Raw genomic sequence first — 27,554 nt, 5'->3', positions numbered from 1 at the left:
GTCTGGAAAAAAAATAATATATTGTATGATGGTAATGACTTAAGTGCATTTGTTTTGATTCATTTACTGAGTCTCTGCATCACCCTCTGTACTGTTACCTGACGTAGATTCCTTGTTACTTTGACATCATGCCAATCATTGTCATTAAATTTCCCATTGACTGGCTCCACAAGAGCTTCAAAGGCTCCAGACCCCAAATTAATGACGAGTGAGACAGCCCCATTTTTCAGTGCCAGGTTGACGTAATCAGCTGATTTGCCCGTGTGCAGCATCAGTCCGTTCCTCTGTAGGGTTTTGAATGACAACGTGATTTCATCACTGCTGCTTTGAATCGGGTTCAAGGACAAGTCGTAGCAGAAGAACTCGGATCCTTTGAAGGTGGCGACATGCTCTTCTTTTCCTGCGGAGACACAGAAAGAGAAATGTGTTGCATTAATATCGCGGCCTCTTGGGGTGCCTGTTGGGGAGCTGTCAGAAAAAATGAGAAAGAATGTCTCAGAAATGCTGGATTAATAATAAACACGCTGAAATTGGAGAGAGATGGCAAGTTAGGATGTGATGGAAGGTGCTTACTGGCTTTCAATGAACAGCTAGTACATACCTTAGCCACAGAACACAGGTGTTTAGAGAGAAGCACTACATTATTATATTATACTCTATGTGCTACTTTCAATACATTTGTACAGTAATTAAATGTACAATACTTCTAAACAATTGATATTTTGGACTTCAAATGTCACACTAATAAGAGGTCTACTTGGTACACAATGATGATGTACTCCTTCAAAGCTTTCTCATAAAAATACATATTACAGTCCTGATTTTCCAAAATTTACTTAGTGACGTGTACCGTTTCTTTTTTCTCATGCTACTGCATCTTTGTGATTAAGGTTGGGGAGCTACAACTGGAGCTGCAACAATTATTATTAACTGTTTTAATAATCAATTAATTGGTTAAAAAAGTAAAAAATTCTCTGATTTCAGCTTCTTGAATGTGAATATTTTCGGTTTTATTCACTCCTTTATGACAGTAAACTGAATATCTTTGAGTTGTGGACAAATCAAGACGTTTGAGGACGTCATCTTGGGCTTTGGGAAACACTGATTGACATTTTTTACCATTTAATTCACCAACTCATCGAGAAAATAATCTACAGATCAATCGACAATGAAACAAATTGTTTGTTGCAGCCCTTCTACAAGCACTCACCGATACATCAACAGAGCTACAGCTGCCCTACATAGCAATCACGAACATGCACGTACAATGTTCACACACCATATGCCCATGTTTGTACCGTGTTATGAGAACTAATTTACACCATCCTCACGAGAAGACTGTAGAATAGTAAACATCACGTCAGACCATCTGATCCAACACCGCACGCAACAATTAGGCATGCATGCATAAAACAATATGATATGAAAGCACCCTACAAGTATATTACACAAAATCATATCTTGCTGCATGTTTAAATCAATTATATGATGTGGATTATCACACTCTTCCTCAGCAAGCTGCACAGAGACATGCACACACACACACACATTTCAAACTGGAGCACTGAAATTTCAAACAATTAAAGCGAAACAATATCAGTAATAGAAAACAATGTAAAGGCTAAACAAAAACTGACATATTGTTTTACCTTTGCACAGATCAAATGGAGTGCAGCAGTCAGATATCTGTTCATTACTTGCTGAAGTGATATATGTACTAGCTAATGAGGGGATTCACTTGTGTTAATGTTGCCTTGGTGTTGACAAAATATCATGAAATCTGATCTATGTGAGAAATAAATAAGCTTCGAGGAGAAAGTCAAACCACACAGACTTTAATGTTATATCTCCAAGTGCTGAACACATTTGAATATGGACTCCTGTGACTTGGTGGATATGTGGGCAACAGTTTGAATTTATGTATATTTCTTAAATCAATATCAATACCTTTAGGCTTCTACAAATCAATATCTGCAGTATAACGGTTTATTAGTTTAGTTTGTGTCCAGTTTCCTGACCAGAAAACAACTGTTCAAGCAGAAATGATTCCTGTGACAGCTTCATATGGGCTCCTCCCACCCATTAGAAACACCCAATTAGCTCAGCTACATATGTTTCTCAAGCAGGTCAACACTCATCAGACATCCTCAGATATGACAGGGGCTTGACAAAGCGAAAAATAACCTTGAGAAAAAACCTTTAACACTGTTATTGTGAGATAAAAAAGAAAGCGGCGCTGAGTGTCAGAGGGTGATGCATGTGAACACCCATTAGAAAGCGTTTAAAAAGAGGTTTAGACAGATAACAAGCCATTAAAGCCACTAGCAGAAAATAAACCACCAAAACACAAATGGACCAAAGCATTCAATTATCATAAATGGGGAGCGCTGCACATTTATATATGCTGCTTGCCAAACAAGCACGGACACACATTCAAAACACACACACACTCGCACATGCTTCGAGTAGCATCCAGGCGTGGATACAACAACACAGCAACTAAAAGGGGTTGCTGTCCACAACGATTTGTCACCTCATTGATTCCCCCTTAAAGGCACTATAGCGCACCTCTGGGAAAACTGCAAGGGGCCGTAATTGAAGTTGGCTGGATCTCACCACTCTTTGGTCATTCCTTCAATGCCTGAGCCCCCTATCAGTGAAAATGAGAGACCTCTACCCTCTTCACTAAATCCACCCATCCCCGCTCCACAAGCTGTGACCACATAACAAATAGAGCCACTAGTTTAGGGTCATTCTCATCTCTGTCTCTCTCTCTCTCTCTCTCTCTCTCTCTCTACACACATCGCCATGCCTGCACTTCAGTTAATTCCCCTAACCAATGGACAATGAATTGTGTGTACAACAGGGGTGCTGTTAAGAATTTACAACACTTGGGACTCAGCCCAGAGACAGTTTCAGGGCGAGGGGCATACATCTCCTTAGAGAATCATATTTCCATTCAAACGCTGGCAGTCTGGTGCACGCTGATGTCAACATCTGTAGGTCTAAATGAAGCAGAACTATGTGATAATCTGTCTGCACTCAGCTGCGGTATATTTAAAAAAGAACATGTGTTCAATCACTTCTTAAATGTTATGCCTCTATCATTGTAACCACCTAAAAGAACTGAGGGGAATGAATGGGGGAGGACTTTTCTAATAACTAACTAACTAACTAACTAACTGATGTGTTAAAGACATAAAAGACTAAATGAAATTGACTCTGGCATAGCGTGACTTGTCAAGCTTTGGCTTTTTTGGAGCTATTTCTCCATAAAGCTGTCAGCCAAGTCAAGTGTCAGGCCAAGATAGCACTCAAACTTCCATCTGGCCACTAATGGTAGTCGGCTCACAAGCACACAGCTGGCTCCTTTTAGCTGTCTTTTCATATTTGGATAACAAGCCACTCTCTTATGAAAACTGTATTCCTTATTTTTGGGAAAAGTGCTGGGGAGGAGATATAGTCTGCATTTGTGCTGGTGTAGTATCTTCTGTCTTTACCGTCCATCTTTTTAAGCCTAGACCCAAATAAAGCTGCATTAAGTGTTTTTGACCGCTAGGGGATATATAATTCATAATAAACAATACAACAATGAGCCCAACAATGGACCTTGCTCCGTGAAATCCATTGTTCTCAATGTAGATGGTAGAGACACGCAAGCGTTCCCAAGCCCTTATTTTTTGGGGCACGACGGCTGCGCCCCAAGATAAAAATAATTAAACTTTTGGAACTCGGCAGCACGCACCGTACGTCATGTGACGAAGAACAACCAATCACAGCCGACAGATATCTTTTTTCTTTCTTCCGTAAATATCAGTCCACGGTAAATATATGGAGAAGTTAATCATTTTAACACAGTGTTACCCAGAGCTTTACCATCTGTCCCACAGGCTATTTTACTTGCTTCACCCTTTCCGTCCAAGGAGGTCACAACACACGGTTGAAAGGTGAGCCAAACTAACAAAGAGAAATCAAGCAGTAAAGCTGCTCTAAGGGATTTACGGTGCTGGAAATCCATTGATCTTTGTTTTGACTTTAGTCAGTGATGCTTCCAGCTACATTACCACAACTTCATCATCATCGTCATAGCAGCACGCAGGTTTCGGTTGCTTTGTAACGCGACAGGAGCGCAACCTCCGACGCACAGCGGCACGGCTGGCGTTTTCCACACGTTTTTTAGACGCGGCATGTTTATGGCCCAAAAACCTCCAGTAGAGGGTTAAACTTTGAAGATCTCTTTCTCAGCACCTTTAAAATCCAAGTCCAGTATTCACTGGTGCTTTCCAGAGGGAACAAATCTGTGTCTCTTTCTAAATGTTTGATTTTCTCTAAAGTTACATTCATCAATATTGCATATGAACAATGGGTGAAGTGACTATGCGTAATGTAAGAGGTGTTACTCCTGTTGATGAACCCACCAAGAGGCACCCTTCTGATCTGAAGATATGTCTTTATTTGTTTCATTTATTTTAAATGAGCTTCAGTAATGTAACCTTGTCCAAAGTAATCTTAAAGGATAACTACACCCTCAAATTCTGCTAGAATCCTCTCTCTCTCTCTCAGCATATCTAAACAAATGCAACAGTGGAGGGAGGGGTGAATGCAGCTGAAAATAATATATATAAAATTACATCAAATACTGCTTCATGCTTTGACTTTAATGTCATGTATACTGTTAAGTACGTACGTTCATCTTCTCAAATCAGAAATCCAGTGACTGGCAGCACCGCCACCAAATAAAACAGTCGAACGCAGACAGGTTTGACTGGTTTGCACGATGACGTGAAGCTCAACACACACATACCAGATTTTAAAGCAGGATCATGTTAAATACTGACTACTAAATCTAACATACCCCCACCCCCTTGAGGAGTAAGCACATTCTGAAAGTAAAATCTGACAATTTTGACAATTATCCCCTTTACATATGCTTAAAAGGGATAATGACTTCCACCTGAATTCACCTCATTAGACTGCTATATGCAAAGAGTGTCGGGAATATTTTGTGCATTCAGTGTGTAATTTGTGAGCCTTGAAATGAAGGCCAGACTAATGAATCTGGTGAGCGGTATGCACACCTGTGCATCTCTTTCAGATCACAGCAGACATAGCAACCCGCAGTGTTAACATTTAGCATGTGTCACTCCGATCGTATCATTTTCCTGCAAGAAAAAGAAGCTACTTGATCTTGAAGCAGACTACTGTTTTGTCATTGTGTTCTCCTGGGCATTTTGGGCATGTCCCACTTGTCTCTCTGGGCTGTCCTATGGTCTACGGTCAATCAAACTACAGCAAGCTGCCGGCACCTTAATGCCCTTGAGTCATGACACCGAATGTGAACATGGATAAGAGCCAGCTCCTTTAGTCTGTTTTTCAGAGAACAGAGGACAGAAACAGACATGAACAGAGTGAAAGTGTAGCTCCCAGGGAAAGGCCATAAATAGACACTCACAGGTAAAAACTTGTCACAGACTGTTGTTCTGAGACATTCAACCCCTTTTCCAACAAAAACAGAATATCGGTGTCTTCTCTAGCTTCTAGATCTCTTGCAAAATTAAAATAATTCCTGCCCATTAAAGATTAGGAGACTCGGGTAACCAATCACTTTTCAGTCGTTGGCCCTAAATAGTGGTATAGTGTGCCACTAACAAATAGATCTTCCCCCTCAACTGATACCTTTAAAACATGCCTAAAGACCCGACGATTTTCTTTAGCCTGTTAATTATCATCATAAAGAGATGCCTGACAAACACTGGGTTTTATTTGTTTGCATTTTATTTTGTTGTTTGTGCAATACTGATGTGCTCTGATTTTATCTACGCTTAATTCATTTACTTATATTATCTTATTTGTGTCTGTTTTTGTTTAATCATTCCTGTGTTTTATCTAATCTATTTGTAAAGCACTAAATGTGCTCTATAAATAAACTTGACCAACAACCAATTTACACCAAGATAATCACAAGTTGTAAAATGTACCATTAGCAGAAGACTATTTTAAAAAGGGGTTTCTTTTCTTAGAATCATAAGAAGAGATATACAGGTATAATAACCGTAATAAATATAACTGTGACACTCTGATTTCCCCATAATCTCTTTGGCATTTAGGATTTGTCCTCTGCCATATAAATAATTGTTAATCAATAGCATGTAATTGTTAGTGCCATTCAGGAACCTCACTCTCTATCACATTACATCGGTGGTTGTGGTGCAGAACTAACTACCCATATTGATGGAAGTAATACAATTATTCGCAACTCAAATTGAATTAGTGTCACATAGAGTCAGAGCGGCATGTTGCTGCACGAAGCTACGACAAACACCTAGGTATACCTCTCTGCAAAAAAAATACAAGAGGCAGCATAAGCGTTCATTTAACCCTCAGTTAACAGAAGCTGAGTATGCAGATACAAATCGCTCATTTGTTATGAAGCACCGAGGGGCCACGAGCAGGAGCATATGTACAACAGAGCCAGCATGTGACCGAGCGACCAGGAGGCTCCTCATCAGTCACTTTGCTCTGACACTAATCTGGCATCTGCTACTGTATGGGTGCTTTTTTAAATTAGCTTGCACCCAGGGGAGCACGCTGCCTGTCAACATCAAATCACGACACAAGAGTCTGAAACAGACCTGGCGGGATAAATGAACGTCAGGGGTAGCTTTGATTTTAATTGCCGTTATTCAAATTGGTGACATTTTCGACCTGATGATGTAAGTAACACATTTGTTAAAAAACGCCGGGACAAACTAAAGGTCAAATGATGGAAAAATGATCTTCATTTATCAGTTCAAATAGAATCATAGTATTGTTGTACATGTGTTTTAAGCAGCTCAAACTGTTTAACGCATAGACCCTTTTACAGTTTGAAAACAATAATGACTTAGGTAGGTGTACGCCCACATTTAGGCGACGGAAATACGGCAGAGTGCAATAGCTTGTCGAACTATGCAAGGGCATTAACCAGCAAAAATTGCAAATGCAACCTAAACAAATTGACATTGTGTGCTATCAGTGAGAGGGTAGAAGACAGTAGAAGTGGCCCAATATTCAGTGGCCAGATATATACATGTATTTGGTGGAGAAAATGTGTAACGTTACACCAGTGAGAAATTAGGAGCATACATGTCCCTATGCTTACAACTATGTTGTCTGTGGTCATGTACAAAACGACAAATACCATGACATGGACTAAGTTTTGAGTTTATTTAGTTTTAAAATGGGCTCTACAAACACAGGCATTTTTGATTCTGTCCTCAGTCCAGTGGTAGTCAACACATTTAATAGCTTGCAGCCATAGACACCGAGTGACCGTGTTAAAGCAGCAGTGTGTAGAAATGGAGAAATTATGATTTAAAAAAGTTATTCTTATAATGTCACTATATCCTGACAGTAGTGCATGAGACAGGTATTCTGAAAAGATTCATGTGCCTCTGTGTCCTCCGGTGCTGCTAATGGCATCGGAAAGATTTCACAGACTGGAGGAAAACAACCAATTAGAGCCCGAGCTGGAGTCTGCCGTCCAGCTGCCGTCTCTGACAAAGCTGTCAATCACTCGCGAACTCCAATCAAACGGTCAAACTAGGCAGCGCTGATCAAATATGAATCAATATTCTGTTACTGTAATGCTTATTTCTCTCCTCAAATGTTTTCAGAAACATCTTGTAGTGACCCGGCAGCCGTGTTGAGATCAGTTGAGGAAATACCAAGCACCGCCCACCAGCTGGAGCACAGCCAATAGGAACGCTCTCTCTCTGAAATGACCTGTGATTGGCCAAAATCTCCTATCACGGGCTAAATTTTTTAAAGCCTGAAAACAGAGCCATGAGGAGGTGCGAAGTCTAGTTTTCTCTCAGAACACTTGAATTACAATATGCTGAAAGGTTATTATGGAATATTTGCCCAATGTTGCCAAAAACATTCTGCCTACTGCAGGTTTAACAGCCAAATGTGTTGTTGTTGCACGTAACGACGGCGGCTGTTGAAAAGACGAACATTTTTTATACAATGTTTTAAGCTTGCTAACTCATCTGGGTGGCTGGGGAAAAAGGCCACTTCCATTGCCAACATGCACACACATATGTATGATGACGTCAGCTGTAAAAGGGTCTATACTGCATTTAAAACAAATCAGTTAATATCATTACTTTCAAAAATATGATCGACTTCCAGTGTCAACAGAGACAGAACACAGGATGCCATATAACAAGCAAGACCCATGGCTATTTTAAGGGGCTGGAGGGGATTATCGGCATTGCTTAAACAGACACTGTAATTATGTTACCCATGTCCAATAGCGGTGTCTTGTTCATGACAGTCTACAGTATTAACTGTGACTGTGCCATGAAGCTCTACATCAATGTTTCCCTGTCAGAGATCTCACTAACACCCACCTTCCTCGCACCACTAGAAATACCCTCTCAGTAACAAGCTGAAGTAAAAAGAGCTTGTTGTGCCACGCTCAGTTTTCAAAGGTTCAGAGGAAGTTCACAGTTCTGGTATAAAAAAAAAGTAAGACGCGCTTCCAAAAGTAGCACCTGTGGATTTTTAAAGACGAGATGTGCCGTAAATAAAATTGGACGCTAAAACCATTCAATGTGGAGACCAAAGTTGTTTAATCGTCTGTGGCAAGGCTCGATGACTGACACTTTATTTCACAGTGTTCCCATTCACTCTCTGTTCCGTTGTTTGACTGGCAGCCTATTAAAATGATACAGAAGTTAGTGTCTGGCAGCCTATTAAAATGATAGGAAGTTAGCGTCATGAAGCCGGCCTAAGCCTCTTACGTTATGACAGAGAGGAGAGTTTCTGAAGTGCTACATTCTTTTGAGAACATATTTTATTACATGATTATCACACCATTCAAAAGACTTAATAAAATGTCTCAAACTGCTCCCTGCTCGCAAGTTAGGCACTACCGATTCATTGACATTTCATTTCAATTCTTGTTGTTGTTTTTTATGCCTGCAATAAAATAAAAATCTCTGCGAGGCTGATTGTTGTTGCTGTTGATCGTGTTGACAGAGCAGCAAGAATGGGCGAGAAAAGCCTCAATTAGCTCAGTAAAATGTAGCCAGGCGTTCAACTGAAGGAGTCAGCATATGTGGATGTGACTGAGCTTACACATACTAAGTTCTGTCAGACACCATACTGTGCTGGCTTAACGTACAGTGTCATTTAGATTCACAGTATGACGGGTGTCTCGCTGTGCTCAGAGAAGGTCCCCTCCCCCGATGTCAGTCTGCAGAAACACTTCGTCCATAGTAGATTTACTCATAATTGGCTTCGCCATTCAGCTTGTCATTAAGTATGGAAGCAGGCGTCACTTACTAACCAATTAGAACATGTTAGGCTCCTATTCTGCAAACCGAAAGTCATTCAAGGTGTGCAAATATGTGTGGGTGTGTGCATGCAAGCTATGTAGTTTTTATTAAGAAAGAGAATGGCTGATAGGGACGTCTCTCATACTCTACACTTGGGGGTTCCAGAAAATCCCCGCCTAACACTTAAAGCTGAAGTAGGCAATCATTTTTTGGCATTATTGGGCAAAAATGACATAATAACCTTTCAGCATATTGTAATTCAAGTGTTCTGGGAGATAACTACACTTCTTCACACTTTATAAAATCTAGCCTGTTTTTCAGATTACCTGTTTCATGCACTACTGTCCACTCACTACTGTTTGTGAAAAAGCATAATAGCCTACAAACAATTAAAGAACCAAGTCATTAAAGGGGCTAAATGATAAACAGGTTGGATGGATTGATTTACTGCTTTGTACGGCCACAAGGTGAAACAGTGAGACCACAATGGTGCCAGCTACCCACAATAAAAACCATCCCACTTAAGGAATAGCTAGCAGCTAAGTGCAAAGCAACCACTCATTTATCAAAGCAGATAGCAGGTACTAATAAAAAATATATGCCTTGTATTTTGTATCAAACAGAAATGACTGTGAATACAACTATTAACATGTAGGCATATTAACTGCTTGTACCAACTAACATACTTGCACATTAAATGTGAATGCAACAATACAACAGGCTTACAAATGAGAAATGATAGAGAAAAAGTGCATTGAATGTAGCACAGTGAATAGTCCAAGTGATACTAGCCTTTAAAAAAAAGGAAAATATTCAATTTGTAATTACCTTATTAATCATCTTATTTAAGAAACTGGATCTGAGAATATTTGGCATTTTTCCTTAAAATAGTATTCAATAGTTCATTAATTATGAAAACATTGTTGCAGATTAATTTTCTGTTGATGTATTAATCTAACAAATGTTTGCATTTGGGCCAATATTATGGATTTGTAGATGCGCTGTTTATATATCTAGGCAAAGCACTCTGTATTTGGATTGTTTTATTAAATTCAGCCATTAAATAGAAATGCAGCCACATGACTGAAACTAAGAAATGTCAAAATATCACTCAATCCCAAGGCCTTGGGAATTAGGGTTTGCGTCCTAGTAGATGGTAGAGGACCTGCACACTATAAATGAAAATAATAATAATAATAATAATTTTTTTGTGTTCATATTCTAAGTGGTTACTGGTGGATCCTTTTCTCCAAATTTTCAGTCCAGTTGGAAATTACATCATTGCGCAACATCACCAGAAAATGGCAATGCAAAATCTAATTTTGAATGTCTTATGAATCCATTAAAAAAACAGCAGATCAGAATCAACAATTGACGCCAGCACCTGCAGAAGCAGATAAACTAATACAACTCTGCATGTGCCAAACAAAAATCAGTTGCTTCTTCAGAGAGAAGTTTCTACGCTCAGACTATTTAAAACCTGGTTGAGGAGCAGCATATCCCAGGAGAGACTAACACACCCCACACACATGCATGTGCACAGAGATATTGTTGAACAATTGGATGTACAAGACATGATGAAAAGTATAATCAGTATGAATCCATAGGCAAGAACACTTTTGGATTATCAGCATTATGTAGACCACTTTTTCATGCTCTGCCAGCATACAGTAGGTCAGCCTACTATTATCTGTTAGTTTAATGATCCGATGCCCTTACTGGCCAGTGTATAATAACTGTGGTCGATGCTCTTATCATCAAGATAGTTTGTAAATCTGGCATTCATAACAGCTAGTGCAAAGCTGCTGCTGCTGTATAATGTTTGTGTATACTTTGTGTATACTTGCTATCGGATCATCGCTTGCTTTGCGAGTAAATAACAGTGTCGGTGGTCGCTGTGTTTTAATGTATACATGTGGCTTTACTGTGAGCCACCTATAGTGCCCAGCCGCTGTTGTATGTGTGCAGTCGTGATCGTCGCTCTCCAAGGTGCTGATCCTACAGCTGGGAGCAGCTACAGCTAGGGAGCTGTCCAGCACATCACTAGAGTGTAGCCTATATGTTGTTGTGTATGTTTTCTTACTTTCATAGACAAACATGTTCATCAAAGTATACAACTTATTTTTAAAGGCCAAAATCATCTAAGAAAACATGCACAACCAATGACATTTTACAGCATATATCATTTATACAGATGGGTGTTGAGGGTGGTACCTCACACGTCATCCCCACTGCACCCCCCATTTGAAACACTGTTATGCCCAATACAACAAACAGACTCTTGATGTGCACTGGCTAGCCAACGCACTTGCATAGTGTTTGTGTGTGTGTACGTGAAGTGAGCGGTGAAGCAATAGAGGGAGAGCAGCGACAACGGGATTGATTAACGTTATCGACTCCAGTCCCAGCAGGACTAGTTAACAGAGTTTGGTGCAAACAATTCTTATTTTCAGGTGATTATACATTAAAGAAAACGTACTTATTAATATTATATTCCATTTATGCCAACAGATCTCCCTAATTGTTACACACTGGCCCTTTAAGTAGGCCTGCAGTAAGCACAGGGCTGAACTTTGGAATTGCTCCCCCTGGTGGCCAGCAGTTAAAACCGTAGCGTGTTAACATGATAGCCAGAATAACGTTTATTCTGTTTTTAAAGCAGGTAAAATAATGTATTACCAATTATTTTTGTTCCATTCTGTTATTGTTGTTTGAAGAATATATTTTTCAATTGTGTATCATCAGATTAGAGATGACTACGTGGACAGAAAGACTGCAATAAGGAGTAGTACTATTTTTTTTTCTTTTGCCTTCACAACAGCTTAAATCCTTATTGGATTTCTGTCATGCCGCATCCTGAACCATGTCTAGCGAGAAATTGAACCATACTTCAAGAAGGAAAGCCTCCAGTTTTTTGAGGGACAAAGGAGGTGGGGACGTATTTCACATTCTGCTTTGCAGAGCCTCCCAAATCCAACTGATTCCCACTGCATTTAATCCTGAAAACCACTGAATTGGTGTGTATAAGAGTATAGTGACATTGTCATCTTGGAATATGGGAACACCACAGAGAAAACTCTTGGTCCTGTAAATTATATACATATTCTAACACAGTTATGCATTGTAATCACCACACCAAATTACTTCCACAAAGTTGCTGCCAACAGCATCACATATAGCACCATATTGGCAACGGAAATCACAGGTTAGGAATACTTTTACTCCCTCCGGAAACTCATCCAGATGCATTACAAAGGGTGAAAAAGTGCCTCATTAGACTGTTTTCTCATTGCTCAGTGTTCCATGTGTTGCACACACCATCAATATGTTGGATATTAGAGTAAGGCAACATGAAACAAGAATCATGACAGTGATGCTCATGATAAAGATGATGATAATGATGTTTTCATTATTTTTGACATGTATTTTTATTATAGGGATATGCAAATTGGGCAACATACTGTACATACGTGATAATACAAAGCACAATATACGTAAAGACAAAATGACCCTCTTAAGTCATCATGGTATGTAGAATATTATTGTATAAATAGGGACTTGTTTTTCTCCCAGATTATGCACATCACCTCTCTTGACCTCTCTCTCTTTCAATTATATAAATTCATCAATTAATATTTAGATGAAATAATAAATTGCTGCTGCAATTTTTGCCATGGACTGGAGTTTAGCAAGGTCAAAAATTCATATTTGTTCGCTAGACTGTTCATTACAGAAAAGGAGCCGTGTTTACAGCAATTGCTGGCACAGAGCCAGAATGAAGGTCAGAGCTGCATCCTGTTATTTATAGCCACCATCTTTACCAACATCTCTCTCAAATAATGTACGATAATGTGATTCAGATAGCACATCAAAGCTAATATGACATCATGCTGAAGCATGCTAAAAGTTTCATAAAATATGAAATCACGGTTTCGGGGTCAGTGGCTTTTCAGAGCAGTGGAAGCCAGCCAATAAAATCTAATAAAATTTAGCAATAACAAAGACTCAAACAGTCATTTCAGAGTGTGTCAGCCAGATCACACACAGTCCGCGTCTGCTCACTCTAATTGGCAGTGTCTCAATCAGGTGTGCAGGCAACGCTCCTGTGGGAGCAGCTCCCACGAGGACCCGAAACCACCTCATCCACAGCTGCAAATGGCATCGCTGCTTTGATGATGCACACACACCTGTTCACACATTCATGCGTGCATGAAAACAAACATACAGTAGACAATGGAACTGATGTGGATGCACAGAAACACACACACTCTGAGGAGCGTCTTCTCCTGAATAAACTTGACACACAAACAGGATGATATTCTAATAACAAATACTGACTCCCGCAATGTCCCACATCACAAACTGCTATTTCCTCTTTGCGGAAAAGGTGTTTCAGATTTTAGTTTACAAAACAAGACATTATGTGCAGATTCACTAGCCAGGTTAAAGCTTCAGTAGCCAGAACGTTCCATAATAACCTTTCGGCATATTGTAAATCAAGTGTTCTGAGAGAAAACAAGATTTCTGCACCTCATCATGGCTCTGGATTCAGGCTTTAAAACAATCTAGCCCGTGACGGGAGACTTTGGACAATCACAGGTAATTTCAGGGAGATCGTTCCTACTGAGCATTCCTGTTGGCTGTGCTCCAGCTGGTGGGCGGTGCTTGGTATTTCCTCAACTGATCTTAACATGGCTGCCAGGTCACAAACTTTCTAATTTTACAGATAAACAGTACACTACAAGATGTTTCTGAAAACATTTGAGGCGAGAAATAGGCATTACAGTAACAGATTATTGATTCATATTTGATCATCGGTGCCTAGTTTGAACGTTTGATTGGAGTTTGTGAGTGATTGACAGCTGCTCAGAGACGGCAAGCTCCAGCTCGACTCTGATTGGTTGTTTTCCTCCGGTCTGTGAAATCTTGCAGATGCCATTAGGAGCACCGAAGGACACAGAGACACATGATTTTTTTTCAGATTGCCTGTCTCATGCACTACTGTCAGGATATAGTGACCATTTAAAAAAAAAAAAACTTTTTTTAATCATATTTTGCTCCAATTTTACCCACTGCAGCTTTAATATGCATGCCAAAGAGAAAATGTCATTTTATTCTGACCACTCTGCAATAATATCTCATCGTATCCTCTCGTGATGCTTTTATGACAGCAAACACAATTAACAAGCTCCTTCTACATGAATCACAATATCACAATCGCAGATGTTTGCAGCAAAATAGGATAAGTGGTGATATGTGTGTGTAGTACTCTCTTGAAAGGTGTTCTATGAGCATCACCAGAGGGTTCTCAAGATCAAATATACAGTGTGTCTGAGATAAAAACAGGAAGACATTTATGTTGGCAGCTGGGCCATTAAAGTAGATCTTTTGGTGCACTCCCCCACCAACAAGAACATTTCTGTGGAGTGGGTTTAACAAATAACTCCTCTGAAAGCAGCATCTTGAGGACTTAATGGCCCTGGCAGGAGACAAGGTAGTCAATCTCTTGACGATATACAGGAGCCTCTTTTCATCCGACGCAGGAGTGGGGAAAAGGGTGAAAGTAGTCAAGCCTCTCCAAGTTTAGAAATAGCAAGACCCAACAACTAAATCTAACAGGACATCAAAATATGAGAGAAAGAAAAAACTATAAACATTCACAGACAGACAAATATGTATGTGAATACCCATGCATTCAGGCAAAAAACAAGCACTATATGAATACACATACTAAACAGCACACTTCCAGCTGCAAGGCTCTCATTTGCTCCCAGCCCATTACAGAATCACAACAGCATTATGGTGAAGAGGGAGTGTAATGTGCTGAATACTAATCTGCAAAGCCCAATCCATTTCTACAGAGTAAATCCAGGGGATAATAATGTAAGCCTTGGGGAGATGTGGGGGGATCAATATCCTCATCAAAAGAGAAGCATTTTGATATTAATGTATACAGTAGTTACCACTTCACTTAACTTAGCATATATTTAAAGAGCAGGAGACTATAAACATTTTTCCTCCTGTATGGGAAATGTAATGAACCCGTCAGCGCTAATTTATCATGCCTGATGAGCGATTGAGTGATTATTTACCATCAAAACCAATGAACTGCATGAACAGGTGTGTAGTAAGGTTTGATAGCAGCTTTCCGTCTGAATGAGCCATATTTGAAATGTGCTTGCGGCAATAAATCTTCGCCATAAGCATCTTAACAAGCTGCTCCACTTGGATGTACCCTTGTCAAGGTTGCCAGCGCAGACCTGAAGTGCATGCTGCGAGAGTGTGGCAGAGGTTACCGTCCACTTTTGATTACCGGAGCTGGGGGGTGGTGGGGAGAAGCAGTGTCTAACTGTAAAGGACCGGCATTTGGCAGATGTCTAATTTGGGCCGCATACATGGAGACATTCTTCACACAAGAGCAAAGTCAAGAGGCGCTGAAGCATGTCATGCACAGAAATAATTCATGTGCTAATTACATTGCCAGTGTGTCTCAGGATGGTTTCTGCGGCGAGCTGCTCTTGTCTTCGCAGCTCTCAGCTCAGAGATCCACTCTCTGTCTGACACAGCATGAATCCTTGATAGTGAGCAGACACCCAGACACATCAGCAAAGACACGTTCTTATCCTTATCCTCAGCTCTCATCCCTCATTGCCCAGACAATGCATACATCAATTGCAAAGTATCAAGCTGCAAAGCTTCAGTGTGTCTTTGGTTGGATTGTTTAACGTGCAAGCTGCTATTATCTGCCATTTGGATAGTTTGACTAATTGTTTTTGCTCATTTGATTCATCTAGTGTTTTAACACATTGGAAAAGTCCTTAACGCCAATACAAACATAAATACAACATAAAAAGACATGTATTGTGTTAAGTCTAAGCCTCGTACAGAGCATGCCTTTATTATTTCCGCCAGGCATAAGCCTGTGGGGAGATCATGCATTCAGTCGTGTGTGTCTGTCTGTCCACGGCTAATTTTGCATACTACTGAACCCATCAGCCTAATATTTTCTGTCCTCATTTATGACTGTATGCTCAAGGGCCTCTTGTAGTTGAGGTGATTCACACTTTTTTAAAGACATATTTCATTGCTGACTCACTTACTTCTCTTAACCAGCCGGTAGAGGCCGCAAGTCATCAACAACTGCTTCAGTAGCAAAAGGCATTTCCGACAATCGGCTACGCTAAAAACAAGCAAAGTGTGGTCTCGTTTTGAACTGGAGCATCTGCTGATTAATTCCATTCCCGATATCATCCACTAAATTTAGGCATGATACAAGATGAATAACAAGATACTCTATAACAAAGATCACGCATTCCAAGCTCCGAACAATGGGTTGAAATGGTATACACCTCCTGTCTCCAAAGTGTGCGCGGTCATGGCGTGTTCGTCTCGTTCGTCGTGTGGATGGATTAAAGTAGATTGGATTATATTTGCATAATGTATTTTTTTTAATATGTATATAATATTATATATTTACACAGCTAACAGACATATTTAGCATTACGAAAATTACAAAAAAAAAAAAAAAAAAAAATTGTAAAAATGTAGTTGCTAGATTTTGCGAGAGTGTGTTGCTGAGACAGAGAAAGGTCTTGAACAAAGTTCATATTCTACAGTCTGAAAAATGCCATTTTAGTGGCAGAATGTTCGGAAGATATGTGGCTTGTGAAAAATGTGTCCAGTATTTACTTTGGTGACTATGGGGCTAAAGATGTCAATCTGTTCACGTTCACTTCTCCCATTGGATTTAATAGACTCAGGACATGCTGATCGTCTCCTAAAGGGGAACGGCAGTCGTGAAATGTGACGCAGATACAGGAACCTGACTCCCAGTGCAACCATCTCCTTTCAGAACTATGTCTGTTAATAAATTCAGTTTTTTGTTATCTTCACCGCCATCTTCACTGTAAGGTAGCCGGAAGGGACAATTGAGTGAGATTCAGCTCTTCTTTGTTTGGGAGTGGAGAGGGAGGCACACCTGACGGAGACCTGCACTCTACTGAGTGCAATTTTCTAGTAATTTTATATAACATGAACTGAGAGAAGAAGTCAATATGAATTAATCCTGAGAAATGGAAAGAAAGAAAAAGAGAAGGAGCGAAACAGAGTGATTCACATAGACTTTGTTGTCCAATGTTTACCACTATCATGAGTGAAATAAAATGCTGAAATGCAAAAGTGTTAAGTTTTCTTCCAAAGATTTACAGCACTGGTGCATCGTATATGTCAGCGGCACTCAGCACCTCAATAAAAGTAAAACTATTTAATCAGCTGTGGCGGGAACACTTACTGGTGTATTTTATGAGCTGCCAAAAATAATTAAACCCTATAATTTGGAAAGTCATCATCATCTGTGGGTCACTGCCGTAACCTTCATTTCAAACAAGATGAGAGCATGAATAGAGAGGTTCAAATACAGAACCACTTATCCCAAATGTTTGGAACAAAATACGAACATAAGCAGAGCATTTAGTACATCAGAATAACTCACATTTGCCTTTCATGAATGACCAGACCTTGTATCAACATTCAATTATTTACTGAGTTATGTAAAGGACTAGAAGTGAAAATGAAGGTGAACACTTCACAAATGTGTTTTTTCAAACCATTCATTTAAATCGGTATTCATTTAACAGTTTGAGAAATAGTTTTACTTTGAAATAAAATTTCATTTTTAGGACCCAGTGTGTTAGGAAACATTTTTCTTTGATGCCTCTGTGGTAGCCACTTCCCATCATCATGTCTTCCACTGGCACAGATATATACTTTTGATCTTTCAGTTCCAAAGTCAACACAATAAGATCAGATTGTTCATTCATGCCTTTCTCGCTCTGACACTGGCAAAGTGGCCTGTCTGTCAGGACCAGTTCTTTCAGGTGCAGTGAGGTGAACTTGAGATAAATGTATCCTGAATCTGAACCAAATCTTCCCGGCGCATCACCTCCGCTCTCTCTTGCTCAGACAAAAAAAGGGAACAAAGAACCCTGCAGTTTTAGTGTTGTGCACCGCTTTTTTAAAATTGTGTTATGTTGTCAGATTTTTAGTGGTCAGTGCTCAGGTTTTTGCCAATAGCCTACGTGTGTTAACTCCCCCGTGGTGAAAGAACACGGCACAGCGCGCCGAGCAGCATCATTGCATGTTTAAAAATGTGCTCCAATGAGCAAATCGCTGCAGGACAGTGAAGCTTGACAGAATCCCAGCATCACCTCGCTGAGCTGCTGGGCAAGGTCAACAACACCAGAGTGGGTTTCTGTTCTCTCGCTGGCTAAAGGATAGCAGTTCTCAACTTCCATTGTAATATTTATAACCTTTCTAGTTTGGATTTTTAATGTATTCACACAAACTAACTGATAAAAAACAGCAGCTGTGCAATTATTTTCTTTCATTTCACACTGGGGTAACAACTGTCCCAAACATATCCTGCAGATACGTGATGTCGCACAAACACATACACCGAGGAATTTCCTCAGGACCTACTGTGTGCATTTAACATCAACACACCCAGTGCCTTTTTCCTCTCCCAAGTTGCCTGTTTCCAATGCCAGCACTGTACTAAGGGGTATTTGAGCACGGAAAGACAATCCATTCCTCTTTGTGTCTCGCAGAGAGCCTCCCAGCTATGAGTAAGATCACACTGAGGTATCCTCAGCGAGTGGAGAACCAGAGGCACAAGTGTTTGTACTGAGCCAAAAACACTCCACGGCAATGGAGATGAAAACCAGGTAAAAGCAGAAGAGGAGCATTCGTACAGTGCTGTCACCGCACCCCTTCAAAAAGGATGAAACACCTCTCTAAAGTTGGGCTAAAAATAAAACTACAGCGCGGTATTCTCACTTTAACAGGTGATAGGGAATCGTGGTCCCGCTTTAACAGCTTCAGAACAAATAGCTTTAATGAAATCCAGTCTGGTAAGGGGATAAACACATATACAGACTAATTAAACAGCCCAGCAAGATATACAACTGTTAATCTATTCCTCAGTTTTGCTTAATCAGATCAGTTGCTCTAATTACATTGGCGCTGATGTCCTCACTGAGGTTTGCTCACCGAGGGTTGTCACCCCTCCTCACACTTCCATCACCTTAGCGATTGATAGTGGCAGGACCCCCCCCTCCCCACCTCTATCTACAGGGGGAGATTGTCCACCGGCAAAGATGCTGACCTATGGAGGGAAAATTACTCACGTTGTGGTGTTACTGTTTCAGCAGCGCTGTGGCCCTGCTGACACCAGACCAAGGTCATTTCATAATGGGTTGTCCAGCTGCCACTCTGCTGTCAACAGGCCTGAGTGATGAAGGGGAGCGCAGCCAGTTATGGTGACAGGAGTCAAGGCTATACGGTGAGCTTGATAAAGATCAGCCCCTATCGGGAGTGAAAACGGCAAACAAAGAGGGATGGAAAAAAGATGATCCTGCATTTTGCCCCCCTGAGCCTTCAAATGCGGTGACAAATAGATCTGCTTTGTAGCTCGCGTCTGCCTGCGAGCCCACTCTGTTTTGCATTCTGCTGGGAGCTGCAACAGCCCATGCCACGGGAATAAATGCATGTGATCGGCGCGAGAGCAGTTATCACAGTGCAGCAATACCCTGAGAAGTATTGACTGTGTTACAGCTCTTTTCTCAGGTCGCTGTCAATCCTGTCGGTCCTATGAATTGATCAGTAGGGGTTCACATCCATCAGAGTGACTCATCCAGCGCAGACATGATGATTTTGTTCCATCCCCAGGGCTGAAGTAGATGGAAATTTCTAGTTTAATCTGTGCTTGTTTCCCATTTCTTGTATCTCTACCTTTAACATCGTTATCCATATACTGCATGTACCATATTGATTTTTAGAGACGTCGTCTGTGTCTGGCCCTGAACTGCATGTCTGACCTTTTAACCTCTTAAAACCCAGATCAGCATTTTTTACATCCATGTGTGTGACCAGAAGTGACCTCATGGCTTACTAATTCATTGTCATCTTTGATTTTATTTTACATTAAACAAGCCTTTATATTTTAAATCTAATCAGAGTTTCTATTTGTTGTCCCATTGCTCTTATTGTCTTGTTTCCACAACTATGTATTTATAGCAATAGTAGCAGTATACAACTAAATAGTCCGATAAAGTGGTAAGGGGAGAAAAATACGAATAAATCTGCCTCTTTCAGTATTTCAAAAGTTATTTTACAGCACGCAACAGCATAAATACAGCAATGTAATGCTCTCTAACAATACATTTCACTTTCAATACCGCAGCAACTTAAAGAACCAAGTAGCCATTTGCTGGGTAGTAAAACAAATTTATCTAAATCAAATAAATGGACAATCTCAATGGAAGAAAATTGTAGAATTCCTTATTACTGTATGATAGTACTGCGAGGGCTACAGTGAATAGATTTAAGGTCATATTGCTTCTGAAGAAAATCTCTTTTTCTCCTTATGTAATGAAAATGATAATGTGAAAATCCATTCAAGAAAAGACTTTGGTTTAGCCATTGAACTCCACAGAGAATGCTTTACGTAACTCAAATGACTATCTGTGGGTATGATCTACAGGGCATATCATTCCCATAACTTATATTATTAGTGTAGTTCACGTTAAACAACCATTACAAAAATCGTGCATGTCAAGAGAGAGCTGCAAGAATCCAATAAGACAAAAAAGGTTATTTGCTGTAACTGTGTTTCCAGTCTGTGCACGTGTATTTTCTGTTTACTTGTCTGCTTTGTGTTATCCTGGAAGAGACTCTGGACTTAATGGGATTTCCTTGTTTCAGCAGTTTAAAGACAAAGGGATGATTCAGTACATACAGTGCACAGCCTAATTCCATTTTATTCCTTCTGCTGTAACAAATAAATATACAAAATCTGACATGCATACAGTACGCAAAATACAACACAAAAAAATTTGCATATTTGTGTGTGTGTGTGTGTGTGTGATCCCATGCCTCTATTGATGCCTCTCACGAGGGAAGGACTCCATTTCTACAGCATGGCACAATAAAAGCCTGGAAATGTACGAATTAATTAAAAGAGCAGGGCTGCTTTTTCTGTTCCTCTGAAGTGTGCTCCAGAGACTGGTGGAACGGCCCTAACTAGGGTCCCAGCATGTGCTTCTTTATGCTTCTTTAAGAAATACATGCGAGACAAAGAGGGACAGGGGACAGTGCAGACATTATTTCAGTCCCCCTTTTTAAACGCTGTTACTCCCCCGCTCTACATAAAACACTGTCACTGTGGTCCACATTTATCGTTGCAAGTCTACATCTCGGTATATTTATTCTGCTTTTCTCATCATAGAGTATTAGTGAAAATGATTGCAGGTAATTGAACCTGCTCAGTTGTATCATAACATCACATGAACACTTGATGCCACCAACAAACGTACAGAGTAAGTCAGCTTTGTGTCAGAAACGGCGGTAAAATGAAAGCATCCTGCTTTGTGTGCTACTTTCTAGAGAGTCTAGCACTCTCCATCAGGGCCGTAGCCCTGGGTGACTGAGCCTTTTTACCTATCTGCAGCATCCAGCCACCTGCCATGGAAATCACGGCTGTTTCCGCCATATGCCCCAATGTTCTGCCAAGCCTCTCCGGTCTGTTCCGCCTTGAGCAAATTTCATTATGGGATGGCTGGGAGCACTCGGCGCTGCTCATTAAGGCTATCAGCGTGGCACGTCACCGTTCGTAACACGAGGGATGCAGGAGGTTGAATACCCCCCAGCACAGAAGATCGCTTAACAACTTTAGCAATTGTCTAACTTTTGTTCAGGAATTAGGGTGCGATAACCTGTGGTCTTCTTCTCAAATAGACAGAGGGGTCGTGCGGAGGATTTAGCCGTGTTTGGATTTTGAGATGAAAACCTGTGAGTTAGGTAGGAACATGATTACAGAGGGATTTATCTAACCCTATATAGCATTGGCAAGGAAAATGTCTGGCAGGTGTCAATTGAAATCATATCACAGGAGTTCTCAGACAAAGACCAATCAAAGGTTTTACGATTGTTCTAAAATCTTTGCACAAGGTATGTTAAAGTGAGACTATGTAACTTTTGAAAGAAGATTTAACACATCCTTCCTTTACAAATGAAAAGATGAATAATAAGCAATAAAATCATCTTTGCACAGTTGAATACACTCAGTTTGTTTTTGCTATCGCCTTAATTGGTCTGGTATGACCAGTATTATGGTGGCTAAGGTTAGCTAATGTTAAATAAATATGGCTGTGTAACTGACTGTGCCACTGTTCAACATATCCTCACACAACAGTTCGTATGACATCTTACTAAAAGTTATTCCTAATTTTTCCTGCATTTTCCTATGAATGTCCAGCACGTATAAATTTCCGTTCCAGTCTTTTCAAAATAAACTTCCGCCTTCACAGGAAACAACTTGTTTAGGTTTAGGCAACAAAACTGCTTAGTTAAATTTAGGAAAAGATTTTGGTTTGGGTTAAAATAACAACGGAGGTGGCGTAACTTAAGTGCGGAAGTTACGTCACAAAAACGACTTAGTTAGGTTTAGGGAAAGATCGGGGTTTGAATTAAAATATCTCTGGAAGTGGCATAACTTAAGTATGGAAGTTATGTGAAAAGAAACTACTTAGTTAGGTTTAGGAAAAGAATATGGTTTGTCTTAAAATAACACCGGAAGTGGTGTAACTTCAGTACGGAAGTTACATGATGAATAAATCAACGCTGACCTATAGTTTCATATGGCGTATGAATACCGGTCTCCTTGGCGAAAGTTAGTTGGTTTTTTTTGCTCTTTATACTTCCTGGTTTACAATTACATGGATTATATGTGAATTGATTTCATCGGATATATACGAACTACATTGCATTACTTTTTGTAGGTATAGCTACGAACAGTGTATGAGAACAGCCTGAACTGTTATGCTATGATTTAGCAATACCATTAAATGTCACTTGTGACTAAAGTAACATAACAGCAGGTAGGCTACAGAAACAATACTGCTTGATGCTATGCCGATATGTAATAACTTTCACTGAGGAAATGAATTCACTTCTGATCTGCACAGTCAACATTATTCATACGTACAGTATATAACACAGTAAATCAACAACACATGCTGCTTTGGCTTTTAAATGACAAACCCTAATCTGCTGCGGTCTACAGTATGTGGAGCTAAACAGCTAATACTATCCTGGCAGCTTATTCTGGCACAAAACGTGTTTAATAAGACAGAGCTGATCCACTACAAGATAAGGCACCCTCCACTATCATACAGTGTTGTGTTGCCATGAGGCAGTGGCAGTTGTCCACTAACATGGTCAGCGTATAGCCAGATGGAGCTGAGCCACAGGGATCAAACGGAGAGTTGTGCTATCCTGCCAGCTAACACCCACCACCCTCTGACATTTCACTGCTGCACCACTCTCTATCTCTTCACTCTCCCTTGAAGAAGAAACGAGTTCTCTTTGCTCAGGTATTAGAGTCGCGGGGCTCGGAGGTGATTCTGAGCACCGAAACAACAATAGCTTATCTCCTCCGCCTGTCTTTTGCATTGTTTACTCGCGATTGTTTCCTCATTTGTGTTCTCATGCGAGGAGGCCAATCTGTGGCCTGTGCATCGGAGAGGCAGAGTTTAGCCTCGCTGTGCTTTAACGTGATGTTCACTCAGCCATACCGGTGCCATGCACCCAGAGCCATCACAGTGCATTAACCCCTGGATGCTGCCTGGCACTGTCTCACTGCAGACTGCTTCTAGTCCTGAGGGTCCACGGACCTCAAGCTGGCCGAGGAAAAGGGAAGTCAGGGTCAAACAATGCTAAAAAAAAATAGACAAGAAGAGGGGCAAAAAAGAAACAAGGAGCATTCCTTGGCGGAGATAACAGATCTGTTGTTTTGCCCTTCTGACTGAGTGGTTTAATAGTTATAGTATGTGAGTGATGCATGTTGAAAAGTGAATCGATTTCTTCCCTATAGACTCTTGTCAGAGATGGATGAGATACAATGGTAACCGATCAATGCTGCTAGTTATTTACTGGCTTTAAGTGTCAATAAGCCTGTGCATCTGAGGCGCATCGGCTGTGGTGCATTCTTCCTACATTTCTGGGGTGTGAATAAACAACACAGTCGGTTTGGAGACAAAAAACAAACCTGCGGCCATGATTTGTGGGCGTTATTTCGCTCAATCATCTGAGCAGAGTTTGGCAGTTTCAGGGCCTACATGTGCTGGACCAAAGCTACTGATGGATTAGAAGGTGCTTGGATGTGGCACGGCCTCTGGTCATTAAGAGGAATCCACAGACTCACATTACTAATACTGTACTCTGGTGTTGCCCGTGAATTAGAAAATAGCAAAGGTAAACTAAAATGTAAATACAGGAGAAAAAAAAGAAATTTGAATGTGCTATAGGATGGCTAAATTTGAAAACTGACAATCACCTTTTAGGTTGATTGGTTCCCGATTTACACATCTGAGCTGATATGAAGCAACACTGGCGTCTTTTAGCTCTGTTTTTGGTCTCCACCAACTCCTGAGAGAAATATCTGGCTCTTTAGCTGCTAAATACTCCACTATGTTCACCAGGCAGCTGCTAACTGTGTCTGTTGTTCTTTGGTGCTTGTTTTTAAAGCTTTTTTCACTGAACACAGCTTCCTGCTTCAGCCAAAAACAAGCTTGAGTACTGAGTACAGGCACTTCTAATTTTTGTCCACATTAGTACCTCTTATGGCACACCGCCACCTCCCCTAAACACCCTTGTAATGCTGAGAAAACAGCACTGAAATGCCTTTTGTATTCCTTCTCATTATCCAATTTAATCTGTAGGCCAACAGATTTATTATTTTAAGTTGGTTTTATTGTAGCATACAGTTTATGCATTATTATTTACTGTATGTGTATAATTCGATTTGTATCAGTAGGTACATAAAAAAGTTTTTATTAACCAAATATACATTTATGTACAACTGTGGAAATGTTGTATGTAAGCCTAATGTATATGATGAAATGCATACAAAAATACATTTGAAGTGGGATAAATGACCAAAATATAAATATATCCAAGACACATGGTTATTCCATGTAACTACTGGCACCTTTTTTGGCCCAATTCAGGCTCTGGCGTAAAACAGTGAGCTAAAAAACGCTATGAAGGTCTGTATTGTTGAGGGGAACTGGGTTGGGTGATTAATCACTGTGGCTTTGTCATTACTAGCAAGCCTTTTCACATTACAAATCATCATTTGATCCATTGTTATAATAAAAATATCAATTATAGCCGCTTTAAATAACCAGATTTCACCGTAGCTTGCAAAATGACCTGCACTGAGGAAGACTGTTAACACTACAAAGCTTAAACTTTTTTTTTATTTTCATGCAGAAAACTGTCCACTCAGAGCTTATGATAGCAAATACCAGCACTTTTTCAACCACAAAAGGAAACTTTCTGCACTGGAATTGAACCCGAGCCAATCCAACAACGTGGATGAGAGCACAGTCAAAATGGAGGTACTGCATTTTACAGACAATGACAAACAGTGAAAGTGTTGACAAGTGTCTCGTCCCTCCAGGAACCTCAGGCAAACAGCAGTAATCACGGAGGAGGCATGATGGGTTGGCACTCTGGCATGATGAAGGGCATGACATCACATCCAAATGACCCACACCAGCAGCTATCAGCTCTGCACTGTTAGAGAAGCGATCCACACTGACGTCTGCCCTCATTTACTACAATGCTTACAGAGATTAAAATAGCCGAGCAGCTTCAACAAATTTAGAGAGCCGAGGGATACAAAGCTAGAGGCGATAAGTCATTTGTGGAAGCTCTCCTCTCGCTGTTGTCTTTCTGCAGGTCCCTTTTTTCGGAAGCTAAGACTGTCCTTCTCCTGTGACCCCAGGGTGGCAGTCTGTCAGGCAGGACTGACACCAAACCAATGTCTAATGGCTCTTAAGCCATAAATATGGCCCCAGAGTTGACAGTCTGGATCTACGGTTCTCCATTATCTTGATTCATTCCACCACAAAAGGAGTGACTCTGCGACGTATTGTGGCCAAGTTAAGAGGATATTTTGGAGGGATCCACAGACACGCCTCAGCGAATTGCAAACCGGCTGAAGCCAATTCTTCTCTAATTAACATTGACGGGTCTGCTCGTACAACCTGTTACAATAGAGCACCAGAAAAGGCTCTCAGATAGATATTGAAATAAAAAAAAGGCTTTTATAAGAGACCCAGATAATTTAAAGTGCATTTCAGCACTTATGGAAGTTCCATAGTGCGTCCCTTACTGTAAATCTAATTGTCCTGCTTTCTTCAAGCCGGCTTTGTGGACACATACTTCTGGGGGACATTAATTGGAATATGGGGCAAGAGTGGGTCAGTTCAGCGGCTGCTCTACCGGAAGGATGCTAATGCCTTTCAGCAACATCAAACATGCAAAGTGAGAGAGGGAGGCTGATAAATATTTCACCGTTTCTCCCCCAGATGCTTATCTTACACATTTTTGCCATTACAACTCTGTTCCCTTACAGTACATATGTTTGTGCCTGCAGCAGTGGAGATCCGGAGCATTTTTCCACAAGATCTTAGGCTGAAACATCAAATCTTCATCGTACAAACTAACAGACTCTCAAAATAAATAATTAAAAGATGTGAAAATAAAGTAAGATGCATAGTGTGTTATACCAGCTTTACAGTATACAGCATTAATGTGAATATCTCACTCGCCAAGCATTATTAGGATCATATTTTTAAGACAATTCATTAAATAAGAAAATGTATGTTTTTCCAATCAATTAATTATTATTTATTTTTTTATCAATTTAATTAAAAAATTTAAAGATTTTGTTTATTCAATCATATTTTTAATTCATTTCAATGTAAAATTAGCATTTCCTGTCAATTTTCTAAATGTGTACCAATGGACTAAAAATGGAAAATTAAAAAATAGAGACTCACAGTAGTTTCAATTTGTTCTCTTTGACTGGTTGACAGACGGGTAGAACCTAATCCACGCTCAACTGATGGGAATGTCATTAATTTTGCAGATATTTGGTCATAAGTGGGCCATTGGACAAATTGGAAATTTGACCTGATGATGGCGCTAGATGAAGGATGAGGAGATAAAAGTTATTAAAACTCATCCAGAGGGGAGCATTACTGTCTGTACCAAATTTAAAGTCCATCCATCCAAAAGTTGTGGAGACATTTTCCTCAAAGCCACAAAAAGTCAACCTCATGGTGGCACCATCGAGGAAAAGGATCACCTAAGTCATTAGAGTCC

General features: G+C 40.3%; 1 protein-coding gene across 5 annotated transcripts in view; it reads right to left on the bottom strand.

Moving 5' to 3' along the window:
- LOC119495851 (neurexin-1a-like) overlaps positions 1-27,554 on the bottom strand; it is a 288,620-nt gene that overhangs the window by 181,336 nt on the left and 79,730 nt on the right. For all 5 annotated transcript variants that reach the window (XM_037782730.1, XM_037782732.1, XM_037782731.1 and 2 more), the window contains one exon: positions 99-400. In XM_037782730.1, the coding sequence (XP_037638658.1) occupies positions 99-400 (302 nt within the window). The remainder of the gene's footprint in view (positions 1-98; positions 401-27,554) is intronic.

This window comes from Sebastes umbrosus, chromosome 10 (assembly GCF_015220745.1).
Source record: "Sebastes umbrosus isolate fSebUmb1 chromosome 10, fSebUmb1.pri, whole genome shotgun sequence".
NCBI classification, from domain to species: domain Eukaryota; kingdom Metazoa; phylum Chordata; class Actinopteri; order Perciformes; family Sebastidae; genus Sebastes; species Sebastes umbrosus.
Note: the sequence above shows the minus strand (reverse complement) of the source record. Positions and strands in the feature narration are given on the sequence as shown.